This window comes from Bos mutus, chromosome 22 (genome assembly GCF_027580195.1).
Source record: "Bos mutus isolate GX-2022 chromosome 22, NWIPB_WYAK_1.1, whole genome shotgun sequence".
Classification (NCBI taxonomy): Eukaryota; Metazoa; Chordata; class Mammalia; order Artiodactyla; family Bovidae; genus Bos; species Bos mutus.
Genome location: NC_091638.1, coordinates 22,195,849 through 22,217,009, shown reverse-complemented (window position 1 = coordinate 22,217,009; position 21,161 = coordinate 22,195,849). Strand labels below are relative to the sequence as shown.

Sequence of the window (21,161 nt, the reverse complement as noted above, 5' to 3'; positions counted from 1 at the left end):
AGTCTGTAAAGAAACATTTTATATCCACAAAGCGACAGATTAACAAATGTGGACAAACATCCCAGCAACATGACTATTTTTCAAGATAAACGTTTTAACATTAAGAGGCTAGGCACAGAAGTTGGAGTCAAGAGTTGGCTGAACCCTTCAGAATGTTATTTGACTTAGTTTTTCAATAACCAACCTCAAGATGAGCCTTTCCTTTCAAATGATAGACTAGAAATGAATTTGAGGTCTTCAAAGAATGGGGCATCAGGCTGGGATCCTGATGACAGAGATCTCTGGTTGGAAGCCATCACTGTGAAACATGGTGCTTTCCCTGCCTGTGAAGCACCTGTCAGTTTTTACAGGATGGAATCACTGTACTTTGGAGTCAAAGTCACTTGACTTTGTCTCAACCACTGAGGATGAAGAAGCAAGGGCATAATGAGGTTCCTGGCAGAATGCAGCCTTGTGTTTTGGAATAAACACTCCCACAAATTATTCCCATATCAAAGTTACCAAGCAGCTAATCGATGTGAAAGTTTTCTAGCAAACAAAACACATGTATATCTAGAAAACTTTTTACATAAAAAACATGTACATCTCACATAGCACAGTCATTTTTTAAAAAGAAGACATTAATAGAGTGAAATAGAAAAAGAACCAATGAGAGGGAAGGCTGATTTAGCAGATACCAGTTTATTCGACATAGTGCATGATCCAAAGCATGGGATACTCCACAGACAACAGGATTTCCTACTTCCCTATTACAAAATACTGGATACCTTGAATATAGTTGATTCAAGGCTCCTGCTCCTTTTCTCCTACATCTAGAATTAAACAAGTTTCTCTGTGTGGCACACAGTTCACATTCACCAAAGGCTTTGGGGAGAGGGGGAAAATAGGGCTTACAGCTGCCCCCCAAACCAAAGGCACTTAATGTTAAAAGATAAAGCACAGTAGAGTCACCCCACAGACATTCTTGCGTGTTCCGATGGCTGAACTTGAGTGTGCCATTGCTGGCCCAAGTGGGATTCGTCATAACAATGTAAAGACACTGATTTCCTTGAAAAAGCAAAGTGCAGTATGAATATAAAGACTCATCCCCACCACCCCACCCCATTCTTTTCTGAAAATAATACATAAGAGAACAACTATTTTACATGATTAGTATCACCCAAGGTTCACACATGGGGAAAATATAGCTAAAAAATCATCTGTCATAAATTCTCACTATGAAATCACAATAGAATCTGATATATCCAGAGGATCTGCGAGTCGACAGTGAGCCTCAGACATCACGCTGTGCATCCCCTCACTGGACAGATGAACTCACTGAGGCCCAGGAAGGTCAAGAGTGGGACCCTGGGGTCTATCCAAATGGGCAGACCCTAGGTAGAACACAGGCCTCCTGAAGCCTAGCTCAGGATGCCCACCACCTCCTTCCTCTTTAAAACACTCTCAAAAGTAAAACATGAAACACATCACACAATAAAGCGCACATGCTGATGCAGCTCAGCGATTTGGTCTTGCCATATGGTTCCTTTGGCCACTGGGCAGGTATGTAACCCACCTTGGGGTGGGAATTCTTCACAGCAGGTTGTTCAGCCTTCTGAGGGAAGCCGCGTGCAGAGTAGACACAACTTCTCGGGTTCAGGAAGGCTCTTTTTGGCTCTTAGCCTGTGGTGGGCAGGTGGTCAGCTGCACAACGGAATCCCAGATTCGAAGCAGAGCTGTCGGGTGTGTTCTGGCTTCGAGCAGCACAGCGATACCTGTAGCAATAGGACTTTGCAGAGAGAACCAGACAGGTGAGTGCTCTTGGACTCTCGATTGAGGGCTCTCAACTGTCAGATTCATATGGTAACCAAGTACCAGCTATGGAGAGTTATGCCAACTTGTAAACAGTGCCTCCCCTATAGGCACCCACCCCATGCACATGGAATATGTAGGTTTCAAAAAAGGTACCACATTTAGAGCTCACCAATGTCCTTTACATTATAAACTTGACACAAATATAATACAAAGATGTTGCTGTCAACATTACTTAGAATAGTCAAAAACCATGAAACAAGTACTGGTTACTTAAGTTGTGGCACATCCAGAAGTTGGACTAGTAAGTAGCCACTCAAAGGCATGTTTGCATGGAACACTTAATGACACAGGAACGTCTCAGGATACAATGTTACATGAAAAAGTTAGGATACGAAACCTTATATGTAGTGTGATCTCAATCTAGATCATCATGTATGCCAAAGAAAAACAGACTGAAAGATTCAAAATGCACCAGAATCTGAATGGTGTCTGTGTGAGTCACTCAGTCGTGTCTGACTCTGTGAGACTCTGTGGACTGTAGCCTGCCAGGCTTCTCTGTCCATGGGATTCTCTAGGCAAGAATACTGGAGTGGGTTATCATTTCCTTCTTCAGGGGTTCTTCTCAACCCAGGAATTGAACCGGGGTCTCCTGCCTTGCAGGCAGGTTCTTTATTGACTGAGCAATGAGGGAAGCCCTCAGGCAGTGGAGTTTTAAATTTCTGATAATAAGTATTACTGTTATAATTTGAAAAGTTATCTTTACATTTAGAATAATATTTGCCATGAAACCAAGTAATAAAGCTAAATGGCAATTGAGACAATATTAAGAACAACATTAAGATACTACTTAATATACAGCAAGTTGGCAAAAATTAAATTGCAAACCCAGGCCAATCAAGAGTAGGAAATTCTGTGAAAAACACTTTTTTCTTAATACATTGCTTTTGGTGTTTAAATCACAATAACTCATAAAGCTATATATTTTTGTGTGGGGGATTTGTTTTGTATTGTTTTATAAGCGCAGACTATGATATATATATATATATATATATATATACACACACACACACACACAAACACATACAGACATCAAGTTCTCCAAGCACAGTTCAAGGTACCTTCATCACATATCTTTAATTCACATTTGATTATAATAGCACAGAGGAACTAAATGAGTTACCCTAGATGACACATTTGTTCAAAGAAGTAGAATTCAAACCCAGATCTAACTGTGGTGTACTTGCTTCCCTAGCAAGATGGAAATGTATCACATCTCATGCTTCTTTCCCACGCCTGATAAATTCTCCTGCATGTGCACACATACTCACAAATAAGAAAGCCTAACATATTCCTGGCCACCTATTAGATATTCAGTGAATAACCACAAGATGAGTTGATTTAAACACTTCAAAAGCTTCCATCTTCCAAAAATAACCATGCAAGGAACTCTTAGGTCCGAAGATTATGCTTTAATCCAAAATAACAGAGAATGAAAATAAACTAGGTACCCAATGTTTGAAAAGCATCAACTCTGAGTGAACCCTGTGAAATTAAAGTCCCTGCTGCTGGTTAAAGAAACTGAGCAAAGAATCATTTGGTGTATACTCTGGAACTCATGAAGGAGAGATAATTTATGGAGGGGAAAATAGGTCAGCATGACAGAAGTGGTTCCCCCTCCTTAATTCTTATTATTCTCATTTCTCTCATAAAAGTTGAATGTTTCTAATCTTCATAAAAATTATCTCTAAAAGCTGACAAAGAAATTGGAGCACTTCTCTGGAGCACTTCTACCATAGAAAGAAGAAAAAAAAAAAAAGACATGCTTTTCTTTTATAGATAGTGAAACAATAGCAACCAATTTTCTCATTTTCCCCACCACCAGCGAGGAATATAACACTATTATCAATATTCAGGCAGGCAGAAGGATAATGAATAAAAAGTATGCTTGAAATAATGAAAAAATTGATGGCATCTGTTATGACCTGTGACTGGGATGCAATGGAGGCTCCAAATTGACTAGAGGTGACCATGCAGGAAGACACAGCAGAAGCTCTGGTATATGCAGGGCTTACTCTTTGGGCTGCTGTGAAGTAAAAGCTTTGGGATTTCTAGAATCAAGATCCTATGGATAATGCAGGGCCCCATGCTACCACTGTCTGTGGTGGATTCCATACTGAAGCAAGAATGCAGTTCAGGGGGAGGCAGTCATGTTCCAAAACTGTACCACACATGACAAAAAAAAACCAGTCAAGTGTCTCCTGAGCCTTCAGCATACACTGTCTGGCTGGAGCTCACAATCTGGTTGAGGAAACAATGATTACACATCAAAAAGACAAAACAGGCTGGGGTTAAAAGAATCTGGGGCTATTACTAACTCAGGGGAAGAAATGGTCGCTTGTGGATGTCTATGTTTTTAGGAATGATTTTTGGAAGGCAGAACTCGGTCAGAGTGGGACTTATCTGAGGTCTTCTGACCTGGGCTTCCCAAGTGGCTCAGTGATAAAGGACCTGTCTGCCAATGCAGGAGAGGCAGGTTCGATCCCTGAGTCAGGAAGATCCCTTGGAGAAGGAAATGGCAATTCACTCCAGTATTCTTGCCTTATAAATCCCATGGACAGAGGAGCCTGGCAGGCTATAGTCCATGGTTTGCAAAAGAGTTGGACACGACTTAGTGACTAAATAATAACAACTTCTGACTTGAGGATATAGAAGAATACCTGGAGAACTCATTTAAATATCTGTTTCCAGGTCACAAACACAGAGATTCCAATTCAGTAAGACTGGTCTGGGGTCCAGGAATCTGCATTTCTAACCAGCCTGTAGGTGCTGTTCATGCTATCGGCCCATGAGCTACAGATTAAGTAACACTGATTTATAGGACTTAGAAAGGAGGAAAGAAGGTATGTTAAGTGGAGAAAACAATGATGTCAGAGGCATGAAAATGGAAAAATTCAGGTAAGTGAAGAGAACAGCAAAGCCATAGGCTGATGGCATCAGAGCACAGTTTATTTATTCATTAAATATTTGACAGTTTACCACATGCTAGATGCTATTATAGGCAAGAGGGATACAATGCAAAACAAGACAGTTCAGTTCAGTTCAGTCGCTCAGTTGTTGTCTGACTCTTTAAAACCTCATGGACTACAGGACGCCAGGCTTCCCTGTTCATCGCCAACTCCTGGAGTTTACTTAAACTCATGTCTATCAAGTTGGTGATGCCATACAACCATCTCATCCCCTGTTGTCCCCTTCCCCTCCTGCCTTCAATCTTTCCCAGCATCAGGGTCTTTTCAAATGAGTTAGCTCTTTGCATCAGGTGGCCAAAGTATTGGAGTTTCAGCTTTAACATCAGTCCTTCCAATGAACACTCAGGACTGATCTCTTTTAGGATGGACTGGTTGGATCTCCTTGCAGTCCAAGGGACTCTCAAGAGTTTTCTCCAACACCACAGTTCAAAAGCATCAATTCTTCGGTACTCATTCTAGTCCAACTCTCACATCTGTACATGACTACTGGAAAAACCATAGCCTTGACTAGACGGACATTTGTAGGCAAAGTAATGTCTCTGCTTTTTAATATGCTGTCTAGGTTGGTCAAAACTTTCCTTCCAAGGAGTAAGCGTCTTTTAATCTCATGGCTGCAGTCACCATCTGCGGTAATTTTGGAGCCCCCAAAAAAGTTTGCCACTGTTTCCCCATCTATCTGCCATGAAGTGATGGGACCAGATTCCACAATCTTAGTTTTCTGAATGTTGAGGTTAGGCCAACTTTTTCACTTTCCTCTTTCACTTTCATCAAGAGGCTCTTTAGTTCTTCTTCACTTTCTGCCATAAGGATGGTATCATCTGCATATCTGAGGTTATTGATATTTCTCCCAGCAATCTTGATTACAGCTTGTGCTTCATCCAGCCCAGCGTTTCTCACAATGTACTCTGCATATATGTTAGATAAGCACAGTGACAATAAACAGCCTTGAAGTATCCCTTTTCCTATTTGGAACCAGTCTGTTGTTCCATGTCCAGTTCTAACTGTTGCTTCCTGACCTGCATACTGGTTTCTTAAGAGGCAGGTCAGGTGGTCTGGTATTCCCATCTCTCTTAGAATTTTCCACAGTTGATTGTGATCCACATATTCAAAGGCTTTGGCATAGTCAATAAAGCAGAAATAGATGTTTTCTGGAACTCTCCTGCTTTTTTGATGATCCAGCAGATGTTGGCAAATTGATCTCTGGTTCCTCTGCTTTTTCTAAATCCAGCTTGGACATATGGAAGTTCACGGTTCATGTACTGTTCAAGCCTGGCTTGGAGAATTTTGAGCATTACTTTACTAGCATGGGAGATGAGTGCAATTGTGTGGTAGTTTGAGCATTCTTTGGCATTGCCTTTCTTAGGGACTGGAATGAAAACTGACCTTTTCTAGTCCTGTGGCCATGCTGAGTTTTCCAGATTTGCTGGCATATTGAGGGCAACACTTTCACAGCATCATCTTTTAGGATCTGAAATAGCTCAACTGGAATTCCATCACCTCCACTTTGTTCATAGTGATGCTTCCTAAGGCCTACTTGACTTCACATTCCAGGATGTCTGACTCTAGGTGAATGATCATACCATTGTGGTTATCTGGGTCATGAAGATCTTTTTTGTATAGTTCTTCTGTGTATTCTTGCCACCTCTTCTTAATATCTTCTGCTTCTGTTAGGTCCCTACCATTTCTGTCCTTTATTGAGCCCATCTCTGCATGAAATGTTCCCCTAGTATCTCTAATTTTCTTGAAGAGATCTGTAGTCTTTTCCGTTCTATTGTTTTCCTCTATTTCTTTGCACTGATCACTGAGGAAGGCTTTCTTATCTCTCCTTGCTATTCTTTGGAACTCGGCATTCAGATGCTTATATCTTTCCTTTTCTCCTTTGCTTTGGCTTCTCTTCTTTTCACAGCTATTTGTAAGGCCTCTTCAGACAACCATTTTGCTTTTTTGCATTTCTTTTTCTTGGGGATGGTCTTGCTCCCTGTCTCCTGTACAATGTCATGAATCTCTGTCCATTGTTCTTCAGGCACTCTGTCTATCAGATCTAGTCCCTTGAATCTATTTCTCACTTCCACTGTATAATTGTTAGGGATATGATTTAGGCCATACCTGAATGGTCTAGTGGTTTTCCCTACTTTCTTCAATTTAAGTCTGAATTTGGCAATAAGGAGTTCATGATCTGAGCCACAAAGTCTCAGCCAAGTCAGCTGCCGGTCTTCTTTTTGCTGACTGTAGAGAGCTTCTCCATCTTTGGCTGCAAAGATTATAATCAATTTGATTTTGGTATTGATCATCTGGTGATGTCCATGTGTTGACTCTTCTCTTGTGTTGTTGGAAGAGGGTGTTTGCCATGACCAATGCATTCTCTTGGCAGAACTCTGTTAGCCTTTGCCCTGCTTCATTCTGTACTCCAAGGCCAAATTTGCCTGTTACTCCAGGTAGGTCTTCCTACTTTTGCATTCCAGTCCCCTATAATGAAAAGGACATCTTCGGCTTCTTCAGCATTACTGGTCGGGGCACTGACTTGGATTATCATTAATACTGAATGGTTGTCCTTTTAAACGAACAGAGATCATTCTGTCGTTTTTGAGACTCCATCCAAGTATTGCATTTCAGACTCTTTTGTTTACTATGAGGGCTATACCATTTTTTCTAAGGTATTCTTGCCCACAGTAGTAGATATAATGGTCATCTGAGTTAAATTCACCCATTCCAGTCCATTTTAGTTTGCTGATTCCTAAAATGTTGACGTTCACTCTTGCCATCTCCTGTTTGATCATTTCCAATTTGCCTTGATTCATGGACCTAGCATTCCAGGTTCCTATGCAATATTGCTCTTCATAGCATCAGACCTTGCTTCCATCACGAGTCACATCCACAACTGGGTGTTGTTTTTGCTTTGGCTCCATCCCTTCATTCTTTCTGGAATTATTTCTTCATTCATCTCCAGTAGCATATTGGGCACCTCCTGACCTGGAGAGTTTATCTTTCTGTGTCCTATCTTTTTGCCTTTTCATACTGTTCATGGGGTTCTCAAGGCAGGAATACTGAAGTGGTTTGCCATTTCCTTCTACAGTAGACCACATTTTGTCAGCACTCTCCATCATGACCCATCCATCTTGGGTGGCCCTACACGGCATGGCCCATAGTTTCACTGAGTTAGACAAGGCTGTGGTCCATGTGATTAGATTGGTTAGTTTTCTGTAACTGTGGTTTTCAGTCTGTCTGCCCTCTGATGGAGAAGGATAGAGGCTTATTATGGAAACTTCCTGATGGGATAGACTGACTGAGGGGGATACTGGGTCTTGTTCTGATGGACGGGGCCATGTTCAGTAAATCTTTAATCCAATTTTCTGTTGATAATGTACCTGTTATCATGAAGCTGACTTATATTCAGTTCAGTTCAGTTCAGTCGCTCAGTCGTGTCCGACTCTTTGCAACCCCATGAATCACAGCACACTAGGCCTCCCTGTCCATCACCAACTCCCGGAGTTCACTCAGACTCACGTCCATCGAGTCAGGGATGCCATCCAGCCATCTCATCTTCTGTCATCCCCTTCTCCTCCTGCCCCCAATCCCTCCCAGCATCAGAGTCTTTTCCAATGAGTCAACTCTTCACATGAGGTGGCCAAAGTACTGGAGTTTCAGCTTTAGCATCATTCCTTCCAAAGAAATCCCAGGGCTGATCTCCTTCAGAATGGACTGGTTGGATCTCCTTCAGAATGGACTGGTTGGATCTCCTTGCAGTCCAAGGGGCTCTCAAGAGTCTCCTCCAACACCACAGTTCAAAAGCATCAATTCTTTGGCACTCAGCCTTCTTCACAGTCCAACTCTCACATCCATACACGACCACAGGAAAAACCATAGCCTTAAGTAGACGGATCTTTGTTGGCAAAGTAATGTCTCTGCTTTTGAATATGCTGTCTAGGTTGGTCATAACTTTCCTTCCAAGGAGTAAGCGTCTTTTAATTTCATGGTTGCAGTCACCATCTGCAGTGATTTTGGAGTCCAAAAAAATAAAGTCTGACACTGTTTCCCCATCTATTTCCCATGAAGTGATGGGACCGGATGCTATGATCTTCGTTTTCTGAATGTTGAGCTTTAAGCCAACTTTTTTACTCTCCACTTTCACTTATATTCAACAGAGAGTAAATAGTCAGACAATAAATAAATCGATAAATTCAAGAGTGTTTCTGGCAGTGGTCAGCTTGGAAGAAAGTTAAATAGGGAGAGAGGACTAGGCATGACTGGGTGCTACTTAGATAAGGTGGCCTGAGAAGGTCCCTCTGAGGAGGCACGATGGGAGCTGAGCCGCCTAGAGATTTACAGAATGAGAATGCCAACGACTGGTACAGAGAGGAAAAATGATAAAAAGCAGGAAGCACGGGTGGATAAATAGGATGGAGTTACTTTAAAGGCAGTCTTCTAACCAGAAAGAGGTTGGGCTTGACACAGATGAGAACTGTGACATTTTGCTGATTTACCCGCTCAAAAAGGCAAAATTCAAGACTCATTAGCTATTTAACCTTAGGCAAAGCTTTTCTAAATCTTCTCCATTGATAAAATGGGTCTGCTGCTGCTGCTGCAAGTCGCTTCAGTCGTGTCCCACTCTGTGCGACCCCACAGACAGAGGCCCCCCTGTCCCTGGGATTCTCCAGGCAAGAACACTGGAGTGGGTTGCCATTTCCTTCTCCAATGCATGAAAGGGAAAAGTGAAAGTGAAGTCGCTCAGTCGTGCCTGACTCTTAGCGACCCCATGGACTGCAGCCTACCAGGCTCCTCTGTCCATGGGATTTTCTAGGCAAGAGTACTGGAGTGGGTTGCCATTGCCGTCTCCAAAATGGGTCTACTAATGGGATAATGTCAAAATGCTTCATCTTATCTTTACATGAAAAAGTTAAGTGGTAGACGTGGAGATTATTTTAACTGTTACTTTATAATGAACCCAATGCTGTTAATTAAAGGAACTCACTTTGCCTGTCTTATCTGACTTCTTTGGGTTAACCCACTTCCTAACTAAAACAAAAGCGCTCATTAGCTTTCCTGTAGGCCTTAGATATCTTATGTTGTAAAGATGATAATTCTCTTGCCAGCATCTGCATTTGCTGGGCTTCCCTGGTAGCTCAAATGGTAAAGAATCTGCCTGCAATGCAAGAGACTCGGATTCAACTCCTGGGTTGGGAAGACCCCCTGGAGAAGGGAATGGAAACGCACTCCAGTATTCTTGCTTGGAAAATTCCATGAACAGAGGAACTGGCAGGCCACAGTCCATGGGGTCACAAGGAGTCGGACTAAGCGACTTCTACTTTACTTTTTGGGCTCCTCCAGTGACTCAGCAGTAAAGAATCCGCCTGCAATGCAGGAGGCACAGGAGACATGGGTTAAATCCCTGGGTTGGGAAGATGCCCTGGAGAAGGGCATGGCAATCCACACCAGTATTCTTGCTTGGAGAATCCCTTGGACCAAGGAACCTGATGGGCTACAATCCATAGGGTTCCAAAGAATTGGACATGACTGCAGCATGTAGCATGCATGCATTTGCTACATAAATAGGAAAATCATTTGCTATATAAATGGGAAAGGTGAGGCACTATCTCTGGTGACAAGCATTAGGGTTAGGGTTAGGGTTAGGTCTTTGTTGAATGGCACAGTTCTATATGTAACTTATCTCTCAGATTATATGACAAATTATTTTAAAATTAGGTGTTCATATGCCACAAAATACAGGCTGTAGCAACTGTAACAAAGTGTGCCTGCCTGGAACACTGTGGTCAGAAAAGACACTTATGATGTATAAGAGATTTTGCTTATAGCCATGCTTGAAGACCCTGGTACATACAGCATAATTCCATTTGGGGAAGAAAAATTAAAACTGCATCAAAAAGTTGAGTAGAATACTATCAATATATTCTTTAGAAAGCAAGGTAAATTATTTTTTCATTTTTATGTTTATTATTTATTTTCTAATTTTTATGGAAAGAAAACGTTTTGCTTACATAACAACAAAAGCTTAAAATAAGTGATAAAAAGAGCTACTCTTTCACTGGATCACAGCAATACCTAAACTCTTCCATTTACCTAAATGATAACGAACTAAACCCTAAAAAGCAAGTCTCACTACAAGTTACTGTTGAAAAGGTCAGGACGATCACATGAGACAACAGTCAATTCACATTATCATTGCATTTTAAATGTACTCATTCACTCAGCAAACACTTATTAATATAAGTACTTCATTTTAAATTCCAATAATGGACAACTAATGAAATACATAATTAAAGAGGAAAATGGCCTGATTTCATATGTCCTCATTGCTCTTTCTTTTTTTCCAACTCTACTTTTAGCACCAAAAATGGTTATTAATGATGTTAGGACTTTGAGTGGCTAAAATATAGGTCATTTTATTAATTAAGAACAGAGGTAGTGGTGAGGACCTGTTTTAGCCCCATTTCATCAAAATAGCTAATTACTGTGTGGAATTGATCTGGATAGCTGCACTCAGCACGTGAGCCTAGATTCAAGAACAATCCATTTAAGATAATGGCTTAATAGCCTTGGGGCACTGGAGTCAAGTGGGATGGCAATATGGCTTTCATGAGAGGAAGAGGTTTAGGTATAAAGAATAGTTTTGAGGTATCTGTAGCTCATTAGGAACAAAATGCTTATAGAAAAATGACACAGTAGAACCCAGGTCTCTCAATTTCCCATCCACTGCCCTTGTCAATACACTTGATCAACTCCTTTTGCTAGTAATCTTGGTGTAAAATGGTGGGGTTGTGGGAGCAACAAGTAAGAATTTCCTCAATGTTGTGGGTTGGGCTAAAGATCTCACGGAAATTAATCTAACAACTTCAAAAACAACTAATATTTCTTGAGTACTTACTATGTGAACTGTTCTAAAATCTTCACATGTATTAAGTGACTTAATCCTTCTAATAACCCTGCTGCTGCTGCTGCTGCTGCTAAGGCGCTTCAGTCGTGTCCAACTCTGTGCGATTCCATAGATGGAAGCCAACCAGGCTCCCCCATCCCTGGGATTCTCCAGGCAAGAGTACTGGAGTGGGTTGCCATTTTCTTCTCCAATGAATGAAAGTGAAAAGTGAAAGTGAAGTCACTCAGCCGTGTCCGACTCTTAGCGACCCCATGGACTGCAGCCTACCAGGCTCTGCCACCCACGGGATTTTCCAGGCAAGAGTACTGGAGTGGGTTGCCATTGCCTTCTCCCTAATAACCCTGAGGTAGGTATTATTATACATGCATCATATATACAAGGAAAAAATGAGGCACAAGTATGGCAATGGTGTTCCTAAGATCACATGGCTTATAATCATGAATCTAGGATTATAGCTTTTTCATTCCCATTCTAGAATCTGTGCTCTTAACACCATGTTGACTCACAGTTGTTCTTTCTGTGCTCTCTTATCCTTACTGAAGCCATACTTTGGACGGACTCTCAAAAAATCAGAAATAATCATCAGTGACTTACTTTAGTCATGCAGACTGCCCCTGATAATGATCAAAAATAAGTCACCTTCTAATTAAGGTTATTTTTTTGCAAAATGAATTAACCATTCTTCTTTTTATTGATTTTCTTTCTTTTACTGATTTTCACCTTTGCCATAAGAATTATTTCCAGGATTCTGCCTATCTAGTTAGTAGTTCTTTTGCTGGTTCTTTATTCAGAAGAGAAGATGGAGGGGAGACAATCTTAATAAAGATGATGATTAAGAATGGTGGCGCTGTTTGGAAAGAATTATGTCCTCCAAGTTCTTATGTATGAAGCCCTAACCCCTGGTACCTCAGAATGTGACTGTTTGGAAGTGGGACTTTAAGGTGATAATTACATTAAAAGTAAGCTGTTAGGATGGGCCTTCATTCAATCTGAGTGGCATTCTTGTAAGAAGAGGAGATTGGGAGAGAAGAGCCCTGCATGCACGGAGGAGAGACCTTGCAAGAACACAGACAGAAGGCTGCCATCTTTGAACCAAGGAGTGAGACCTCAAGAAAACAGACTGGTAACACCTGAATCTTGGACTTCTAGCCTCCAGAACTGTGAGAACATAAATTTTTGTTGTTTAAAAAACAAACAAACAAAACAAACAAACAAAAAAAAAAAACAAAGAATGATGGTATTAGCAGCAACTAACTTACTGAGTCTTTACCATGAGCTAGGCATGTGTGCGCATACATTTGTTCGGTACATTTGTTCCTCATAAAAACCTTACAGTAGCTGCAATTATGATGCACATTTTACATATGTGAAAACTGAGACTTAGAAAGGTTAAGTAATTTGTCTAAAGTTACAGGTAAGACTAGCAAAGAGAAGTTACAGAATTCCAACCCAGATCTAATTCTAGACTCCACAGTTTAATGCACTTCCTATACCCAGTGGCAGTTAAAGCTGTCACTCTTAATCTAGTGGAAAGAAGAAGCACTCTGAAAGTAATTCACAATCAACACTGCGCTATTTCCTTGACCTCATCAAAATAACCAGACTGAGGTTACATACCTACATCATTTACAATTAATTTGACTGAGATCCTAGAGGTGCCACTTCTCTCTGGAAAATCTTGTGGTTCCCACTCAGTTATTCTCTCTGCTATTCTCTGCTATTCTCTCTTCTGGAACACTCTCTCCAGCCCTCTGATCCTGACTAAATTAAAACTTATCCTTCAGGGTGACTAAGAAAAGTTACAGATGTGTAATATAAACTCTAAATCAACCACAAAAATTTTAAAACAAAAAGGGAAAGCTAATAAGCCAAAGAAGAGACAATGAAGTGATTAAAAAACTTAATCCAAAAAAGTTTAAAAAACAAGAGAGAGCAAATGGAAAAGAACAGATGAGACAAAGAGAAAAATAAATCTCAAGATGGCAAATTTAAACCCAACCATAACAATAATCATGTTAAATGTAAATGGTCTAAACAGCAAGTGAAAATGCAAAGATTATGTGAATAAATTCATTAACTCAGATGAAATGGATAAATTCCTTGAAAGACACAAACTCCCAAAGATTAATCAATAACAAACAAATAAATTCACCATATTAACAGACTAAGAAAGAAAAACCACATAAACATCTCAATAGCTTCAAAGAAACATCTGGCAAAATCCACATCCATTTCTGATAAAAATTCTCAAAAATCTAAGACTAGAAGGAAAGTTGCTCAAGCTGGTAAAGGGCAGCTTTGAAAACACTATAGCTTATATCATAGCTAATTCTGAAAAGCTGAATGTCTTTCCTCTAAGATCAAAAATTAGGTAAGACTGTTGGTACTTATCACTCCTATTCAACAATATACTGGAGGTTATAGCTAGAGAGAAATACAGCAAGAGAAAGTAATAAAAGATATCCAAATTAAAAAGGAAGAAGTAAAACTGTCTATACTCCCAATTGGTATAACCACTTATGTAGAAAATACAATAGAATCTACAAAAGCATTACTAATACAAATGAGTTTAACAAGGTTACACAACACATATACAAAAATCAACTCTGCCATGTAACTGTATTTATTAAAAACATGTATTAGGTTAAAAGATATTTTAAAAGCATAAACTAAGACGCTTATAAAAATTTAAAGCATTTAAAATAAGCAAGCAAAATGAAATGGTAAAGTAGGCACATTTATATGTATGGCACTGGAATATTTTGGTGTTCATACTTGAAATGTGTTTTACAAGTTTCATTTGCTCCACTTATCTGTGAAGAAAAAATCTTCTGGTCCTCAATTCTTATAGAGTAAATGGATTATCAATTAAGAAAAGTGCCATATGTCAGAGACATAACTGGTGGCAACTAGAGTTTTGAACTACTGCTGTGCAAAAAGAGAGTCACCTGTTTTTCATGGAAGTCTGGTTCCCCAGCAAGAGGATTCAGATACACCTGCAGTAACAGCTTGAATCAGAGAAAAAAAAAATCTGGGGCTGCAGACAGATGGGTATATGAACATTTTAAACTACTCGAATGGCCTAGGGCAATGCTTTTAATTTAAAATTAAAATTAGAATTTTAAAGATAAATTTGTCTACATCTTGTTATAAAGGTAGGTGTAAAGCATAGTTTGAGTCAACTCGGTGAAATTCCATCTAAATGATTATATTAAAAATTCTAAGAAAGGAAGAAGACACACATACCTATGAACTCTCCCATACACATAATTTAAAGAGAGTCTTTTCAGGCCAGTGGTTCCCAAGCTTTGATGTATGTTATGATCACCTCAAGAGCTTTAAAATCCTGATGCCCAGGTCATAATACAGAAAAATCAAATCAGGATGAGGTGAGTGAGGAAACAGGCGTCAGTACCTTTTATAGATCCCAGATGATTCTAATGTTCAATAAAGTTTGAGAACCATTATTTTAAGGCAAAGTTTGACAATGCCTCCATTATCAAATTAATAACTTAATTTGGAGCCATTACAGGGTATTTTAAGTCTCTAACTGCCTAGACTGACTGAATTATCATAGGATGCTTCTTGGAGGAACAATCTGCGAAATGCCATCTTTGCATAGGGATAGAAAGACAGCAGTTGAAGTGCTGGAGACACTAAAAATACATGATTTAAAGAAAAAAAGGGAGAGGCGTGCTATTCAATTTCTGAACTCCTTAAAAAAGGCTACTCATGAACACTGAGTCACTTCTACTAGCCAAGAACAACTGTCTCTGACACTGACATTACAGCCCAAAGAGAAAAAGCATTCTCTGAGATTAATCTTTATTCTACAATGTACATTCTATATCCCAAGAAAGAACACTTGGGATATTTCCATTTTGACATACCACAATCTACCCTCCATCTATAATCCTTACCTTAATAGCAATAGAGAAGCCAAAAAAATATCTGGAGCCTCAAATAAATTAAGGGTGTGGTTCCAGACTTCCATGATGGAAAAGGTATACAGTCCACCCAGATTCGTGGGACAACAAAGATCTCTCAAAGGGTCACAATACAACAGATGGAATATGGTTGACAACAGACCATTTATAACCTCTGCTTCTTGAATCACTTATTGGCATGCCTGTGCCCAAACTTCTCTTTTTTCTTGCTTTGATGGAGATGTATTAATAGACATGGATGGGACATTTGGGGGTTAATGATTACAATGGACCCATACACCTGCTGTTAGAACACCAAAGCAGAGGTTAGTGACTCGACTTACTTTATGGCACATGTAGGATCCACCTTTCTTCACCCGGTCTTTCCCAGAAGGGGGGCCTTTCTGTGGATGAAAAGAAGAGAACTCATTAGTTCAGATAGTACAACTGCCCTTCCAAGGTCAGAGAGAGAGAGAGTATGTGTTAATCACTCAATCTTGTATGACTTTTTGCAACACCACGGACTATAGTCTACCAGGGTCCTCTGTCCATGGGAATCCTCCAGGCAAGAATACTGGAGTGGGTAGCCATTCCCTTCTCCATCCACAGAGCATTTATTTTAATCCAGCCAGCTCTCTCATAGTTGCCTAAATGGGGCACATGCTTTTCTGTCCCTGAGTCTTGCATCTGCACCCAAGCACCTTCTCTAATGCCTTCCAAATCCTATATTCTCTGAGGTCCAGCTCAAGTTCCCACTCTTCGGTGAACTCTGTGACTATCTTAAGCAACCCAAACCCCTACAGGGTTTTCTTCCTAGATGACTAATAGGCTGCCTGGCAACATCTCTTCCATCAGCTTCTCATGCTGACAGGCAAATTTATCCTGCATTATAACTGGCCTGCAGACCTAGACTGGCAAGCCTTTTTGAGTTATGTTTTTAAAATCCTACTATGCAACACCTTATACACCCTTTCCTAGCTGAATAAATAGATATAATTTTTCTCTCCAAAAAATTTTAGGTCAGGTTTACTGAGGTATAATTTATATAAATTTATACTTCTACAACATTTAAATGCACACTTATAATGAGTTTTGAGTTTTCAAACCCGGGTCTCCTGCATTGTAGACAGACATTTTACCGTCTGAGCCACCAGGGAAGTCCTATAATCATATAACCACCATCACAATCAAGACAAAGAATGTAGTTTATCTTTTTCAAAAACATTTATATAGTGCTTATTATGAACTACTGCCTGGAAAATCCCATGGACAGAGGAGCCTGGTAGGCTACAGTCTATGGGGTCACAAAGAGTCGGACACGACTGAGCGACTTCACTTTCACTTTCACTTTATTATGAACCAAGTAGGGCTCGAAGTATTTTGCAAGTATTAACTCACATGATTTCCATAACAACTTCTGAGATTAAGCAAATGTCAGAATGAGGATTCACCCTGAGACAGCCTGGTTCCAGAGCTTAGAGACCAAGAGTATAGGAAACTGAACGGGGGCTTCCACTATAATGAGAACTGAAGCCAGAAAGAGCAAGCCAAGATGTAAGACTATTTCTTCTAAGGAGGGCTTAGGAAAAACTGCAATAGAAATGAAGGCTGTAAAGTTTTAGTTGCCAGGGTCAAAAGCCTCATGATTACATTAGCTATGCAAAGAGTATCTGAGAGCTACCAGTAAACTCCTACAAACCAGAACCACATCTGGGAAGTCTGAGAGGGATAAGAGTTTTTTGCTTTTCCTTTGTTACACAAAAACAACTAATGATACAGATGTGGAAAATTCTGAAAGCAATGGGAATACCAGACCACCTGACCTGCCTCTTGAGAAACCTATATGCAGGTCAGGAAGCAACAGTTAGAACAACAGACATGGAACAACAGACTGGTTCCTAACAGGAAAAGGAGTATGTCAAGGCTGTATATTGTTACTGTGCTTATTTAACTCATATGCAGAGTACATCATGAGAAACGCTGGGCTGGAAGAAGCACAAGCTAGAATCAAGATTGCCGGGAGAAATACCAATAACCTCAGATATGCAGATGACACCACCCTTATGGCAGAAAGTGAAGAGGAACTAAAAAGCCTCTTGACGAAAGTGAAAGAGGAGACTGAAAAAGTTGGCTTAAAGCTCAACATTCAGAAAATGAGGATCATGGCATCTAGTCCCATCACTTCATGGGAAATAGATGGGGAAACAGTGGAAACAGTGACAGACTTTATTTTGGAGGGCTCCAAAATCACTGCAAATGGTGATTGCAGCCATGAAATTAAAAGACGCTTACACCTTGGAAGGAAAATTATGACCAACCTAGATAGCATATTGAAAAGCAGAGACATTACTTTGCCAACAAAGGTCCATCTAGTCAAGGCTATGGTTTTTCCTGTGGTCGTGTATGCATGTAAGAGTTGGACTGTGAAGAAAGCTGAGCACCAAAGAATTGATGCTTTTGAACTGTGGTGTTGGAGAAGACTCTTGAGAGTCCCTTGGACTGCAAGGAGGTCCAACCAGTCCATCCTAAAGGAGATCAGTCCTGGGTGTTCACTGGAAGGACTGATGTTAAAGCTGAAACTTCAGTACTTTGGCCACCTCATGCAAAGAGTTGACTCACTGGAAAAGACTCTGATGCTGGGAGGGATTGGGGGCAGGAGGAGAAGGGGATGGCAAAGGATGAGATGGCTGGATGGCATCACCGACTCGATGGACCTGAGTCTGGGTGAACTCTGGGAGTTGGTGATGGACAGGGAGGCCTGGCGTGCTGCAATTCATGGGGTCGCAAAGAGTCGGACACAAATGAGTGACTGAACTGAACTGAACAGTGCTTATTTCAGTTTTCTTTTTTCTTTCAAAGTGTGAGTTGCTCAGACGTGTTCAACTCTTTTCATTCTCATGGACTGTAGCCCTCTGCCTATGGGATTCTCTAGGCAAGAATACAGGAGTGGGTATGCCATTCCCTTCTCCAGGGGATCTTCTCAACCCAGGGACTGAAACCAGGTCTCCTGCATTGCAGGCGGATTCTTTACTGTGTGAGCCAACATGAAATCTGAGTTTTCCTTTTCCTTGTCAAAGGCCCAGATCTAAGTGGCAGAACCTAAAAGAACCATGTTTTCTTCAAGCATAGTTAACACACTGACTGGAAAACAGTATGTTACTGTTTTCCAAGAAAACAACTTGTGAGCAGAACTTCATGTTTTCTTCAAAGCATTTTCATGTACTTAAAAACTGTCAAAGACCAAGCCACTGGCTATCCTTCATTCCACTGCAAGGCCAAAGTTATTTCCATACCCTTAACTGCTTTATGTTACACTGTTAAACTTATTGATTACAAATGGGCAAGTTATAAATGAGAAGAACTACATCTGAAAATAATGATTTCATACCACAGCATCCTTTCCAGGACTATCTGGAATCTGACAGCCATTACAACAGAATCTGCTTGGTGCGTTTATTATTGTATAAAAGTAGCATAATCACCCAGAATTCACCAAAGCAGAGATGAAAGCATTTATAACTGTGCTGTTATCCCACAGAATGGCCACTCTCTCCTACATTAAATTTCTTGCTTGGGGATTCTTGCATTGCACTGCTTCAGGTGGTTCTCTGCATGCTGGGTTATGATGTACCAAATGGCAGTCTAAATTCTGATTAAAGTTGCTCACAGTATATGCTGGCATGCAAGATTCAATTCTTTTGTCAAGTTAAATCCAAGAACAACAAGGAGCTGATTTGCTAACAGGAAGGAGCGAGAACAAAATAGTTCCCTCTCATCACCATCTCATATGAACTGAATCTTCAATCAATAAAAATGACGTTCAACAAAGTGACACACAAGTCCTAATGAGAGTCACCCCAGGCTGATAAGACCACAGAGGTTAATACAGTCCTCTAGGTAACTGCTCAGCTGATCCTTATAAATAAAACTATTTTTGCCAGAAAACATGATGCAGGATTACAGGATTAGCTACATCTGTTTGAAATGCTTACCACTTTGCAAAACAAACAAAAAAACAGAAAAATTACTAGCAGTGCGTAATGAGTTGAATAGTGCCCCCTCCCTCAAGTTCATGGTCACCCAAAGCCTCAGCATATGACCAAATTTGGAAATAGGGAGCGTGCACATTTGTAAATTTTGTGTTAGTTAAGGTGAGGTCATATTGGATTATGGTGAGCTCTAAATCCAGCGACTGGTGTTCTTGTAACAGGAGGAAAGGACGCAGAGAAGGTCATGTGAAGATGGAGGCAGAGACTGGGCTGATGTAGCTACAAGCCAAAGAATGCCAAGGGCTCTGGGGAACTGCCAGAAGCTAGGAAGAGACAAGGGAGGATTCCAGAGACTGAAGGGAATATGGCCCTGTCAGGACCTTGGTCTCAGACTTCTAGCTGCCAAAATTGTGAGAGAATAAACTTTTGTTTTTTCAAGCCACCAAGTTTGTGGTAATCTGTTATAGCAGCCCTAGGAAACTAATATAAGGGGGAAATGCCTCCATTTCTTTTTGCTGAAGAAAGGATCAATAAATCAAAATTAACATCATCTCTCACAGTAAAGTCTGTTGTTGTTCAGTTGCCAAGTAGTGTCTGATTCTTTCTCAACCCCTGGACTCTCAACCCCTGTAGCCCGCCAGGCTCCTCTGTCCATGGAATTCTCCAGGAAAGAATACTGGAGTGGGCTGTCATTTCCTTCTCCAAGGAATTGTCCCAGACCAGGGATCGAACCTGGGTCTCCTGCACTGAAGGTGGATTTCTTACCACTGAGTCACCAGGGAAGTAGGTTAAAACAACTTAAAGGAGCTACAGACTGTAGTGTCTGAATACCTCACCTTTCTGCCTATATACCTGGTAAGAAGAGAGGCTGCTGTGCCCAAATGACCTCGACCACCAGTATTCAAGAATCAAAGTAAAAATACACACTGAACACAGAGATTTTGCTCAGAAACAGAAAAGAATCCATGTGAAAGCTGATGATGGTGTTGAGTTCTTCTATATCTTTGCTGATTTTTCTATCTAGTTATACTACCAATCGCTGAAAAACAAGCATTATCATCTAGACTTAAAACTGCAGGTTAGCCTATTCTTCCTTTCAATTTTATCAGTTCTTGCTTCATAGGTTTCAGGTCTTTTCTGGGGCATGCGTATTTAGCATTATTACATCCTCTTGGTAGATTGATCGTTTTATCATTAAACAATGCCCTTCCCTGACTCTGGTAATTTTGCTTTGAAGTCTACTCTATACAACATTAAAACAGCTATTCCTGCTGTTTTCTGATTAATGTTTACATAAAACATCTTTTCGCATCATTTTGTTTTCAATCTATTATATCATTGTTTGAAGTGAGTTTTTTGTAGAACTGTATCTAGTTAGGTTATGTTTTTTAATCCACATTGCCAATGTGCCTTTTAATATTTAGACCATTGTGCTTTCAATGAAATTCCTGATATTTTAGGACTTAAGACAGCCATTTTGTTGTTGCTTTTGTCTGTTCTCTACTTTTTGTTTTCTTTTTTCTGCATTCCTGTGGCA

General features: G+C 40.3%; 1 protein-coding gene across 1 annotated transcript in view; it reads right to left on the bottom strand.

The window, feature by feature from the left end:
• Window positions 1-662: 662 nt before the first annotated feature.
• SUMF1 (sulfatase modifying factor 1) overlaps window positions 663-21,161 on the bottom strand; it is a 97,177-nt gene continuing 76,678 nt past the window's right edge. The window contains exons 8-9 of the mRNA XM_005896167.2: window positions 15,980-16,039; window positions 663-1,768 (exon numbers count right to left, since the gene is read on the bottom strand). Coding sequence (XP_005896229.1) covers window positions 1,658-1,768; window positions 15,980-16,039 — 171 coding nt within the window. The 3' untranslated portion in view covers window positions 663-1,657. The remainder of the gene's footprint in view (window positions 1,769-15,979; window positions 16,040-21,161) is intronic.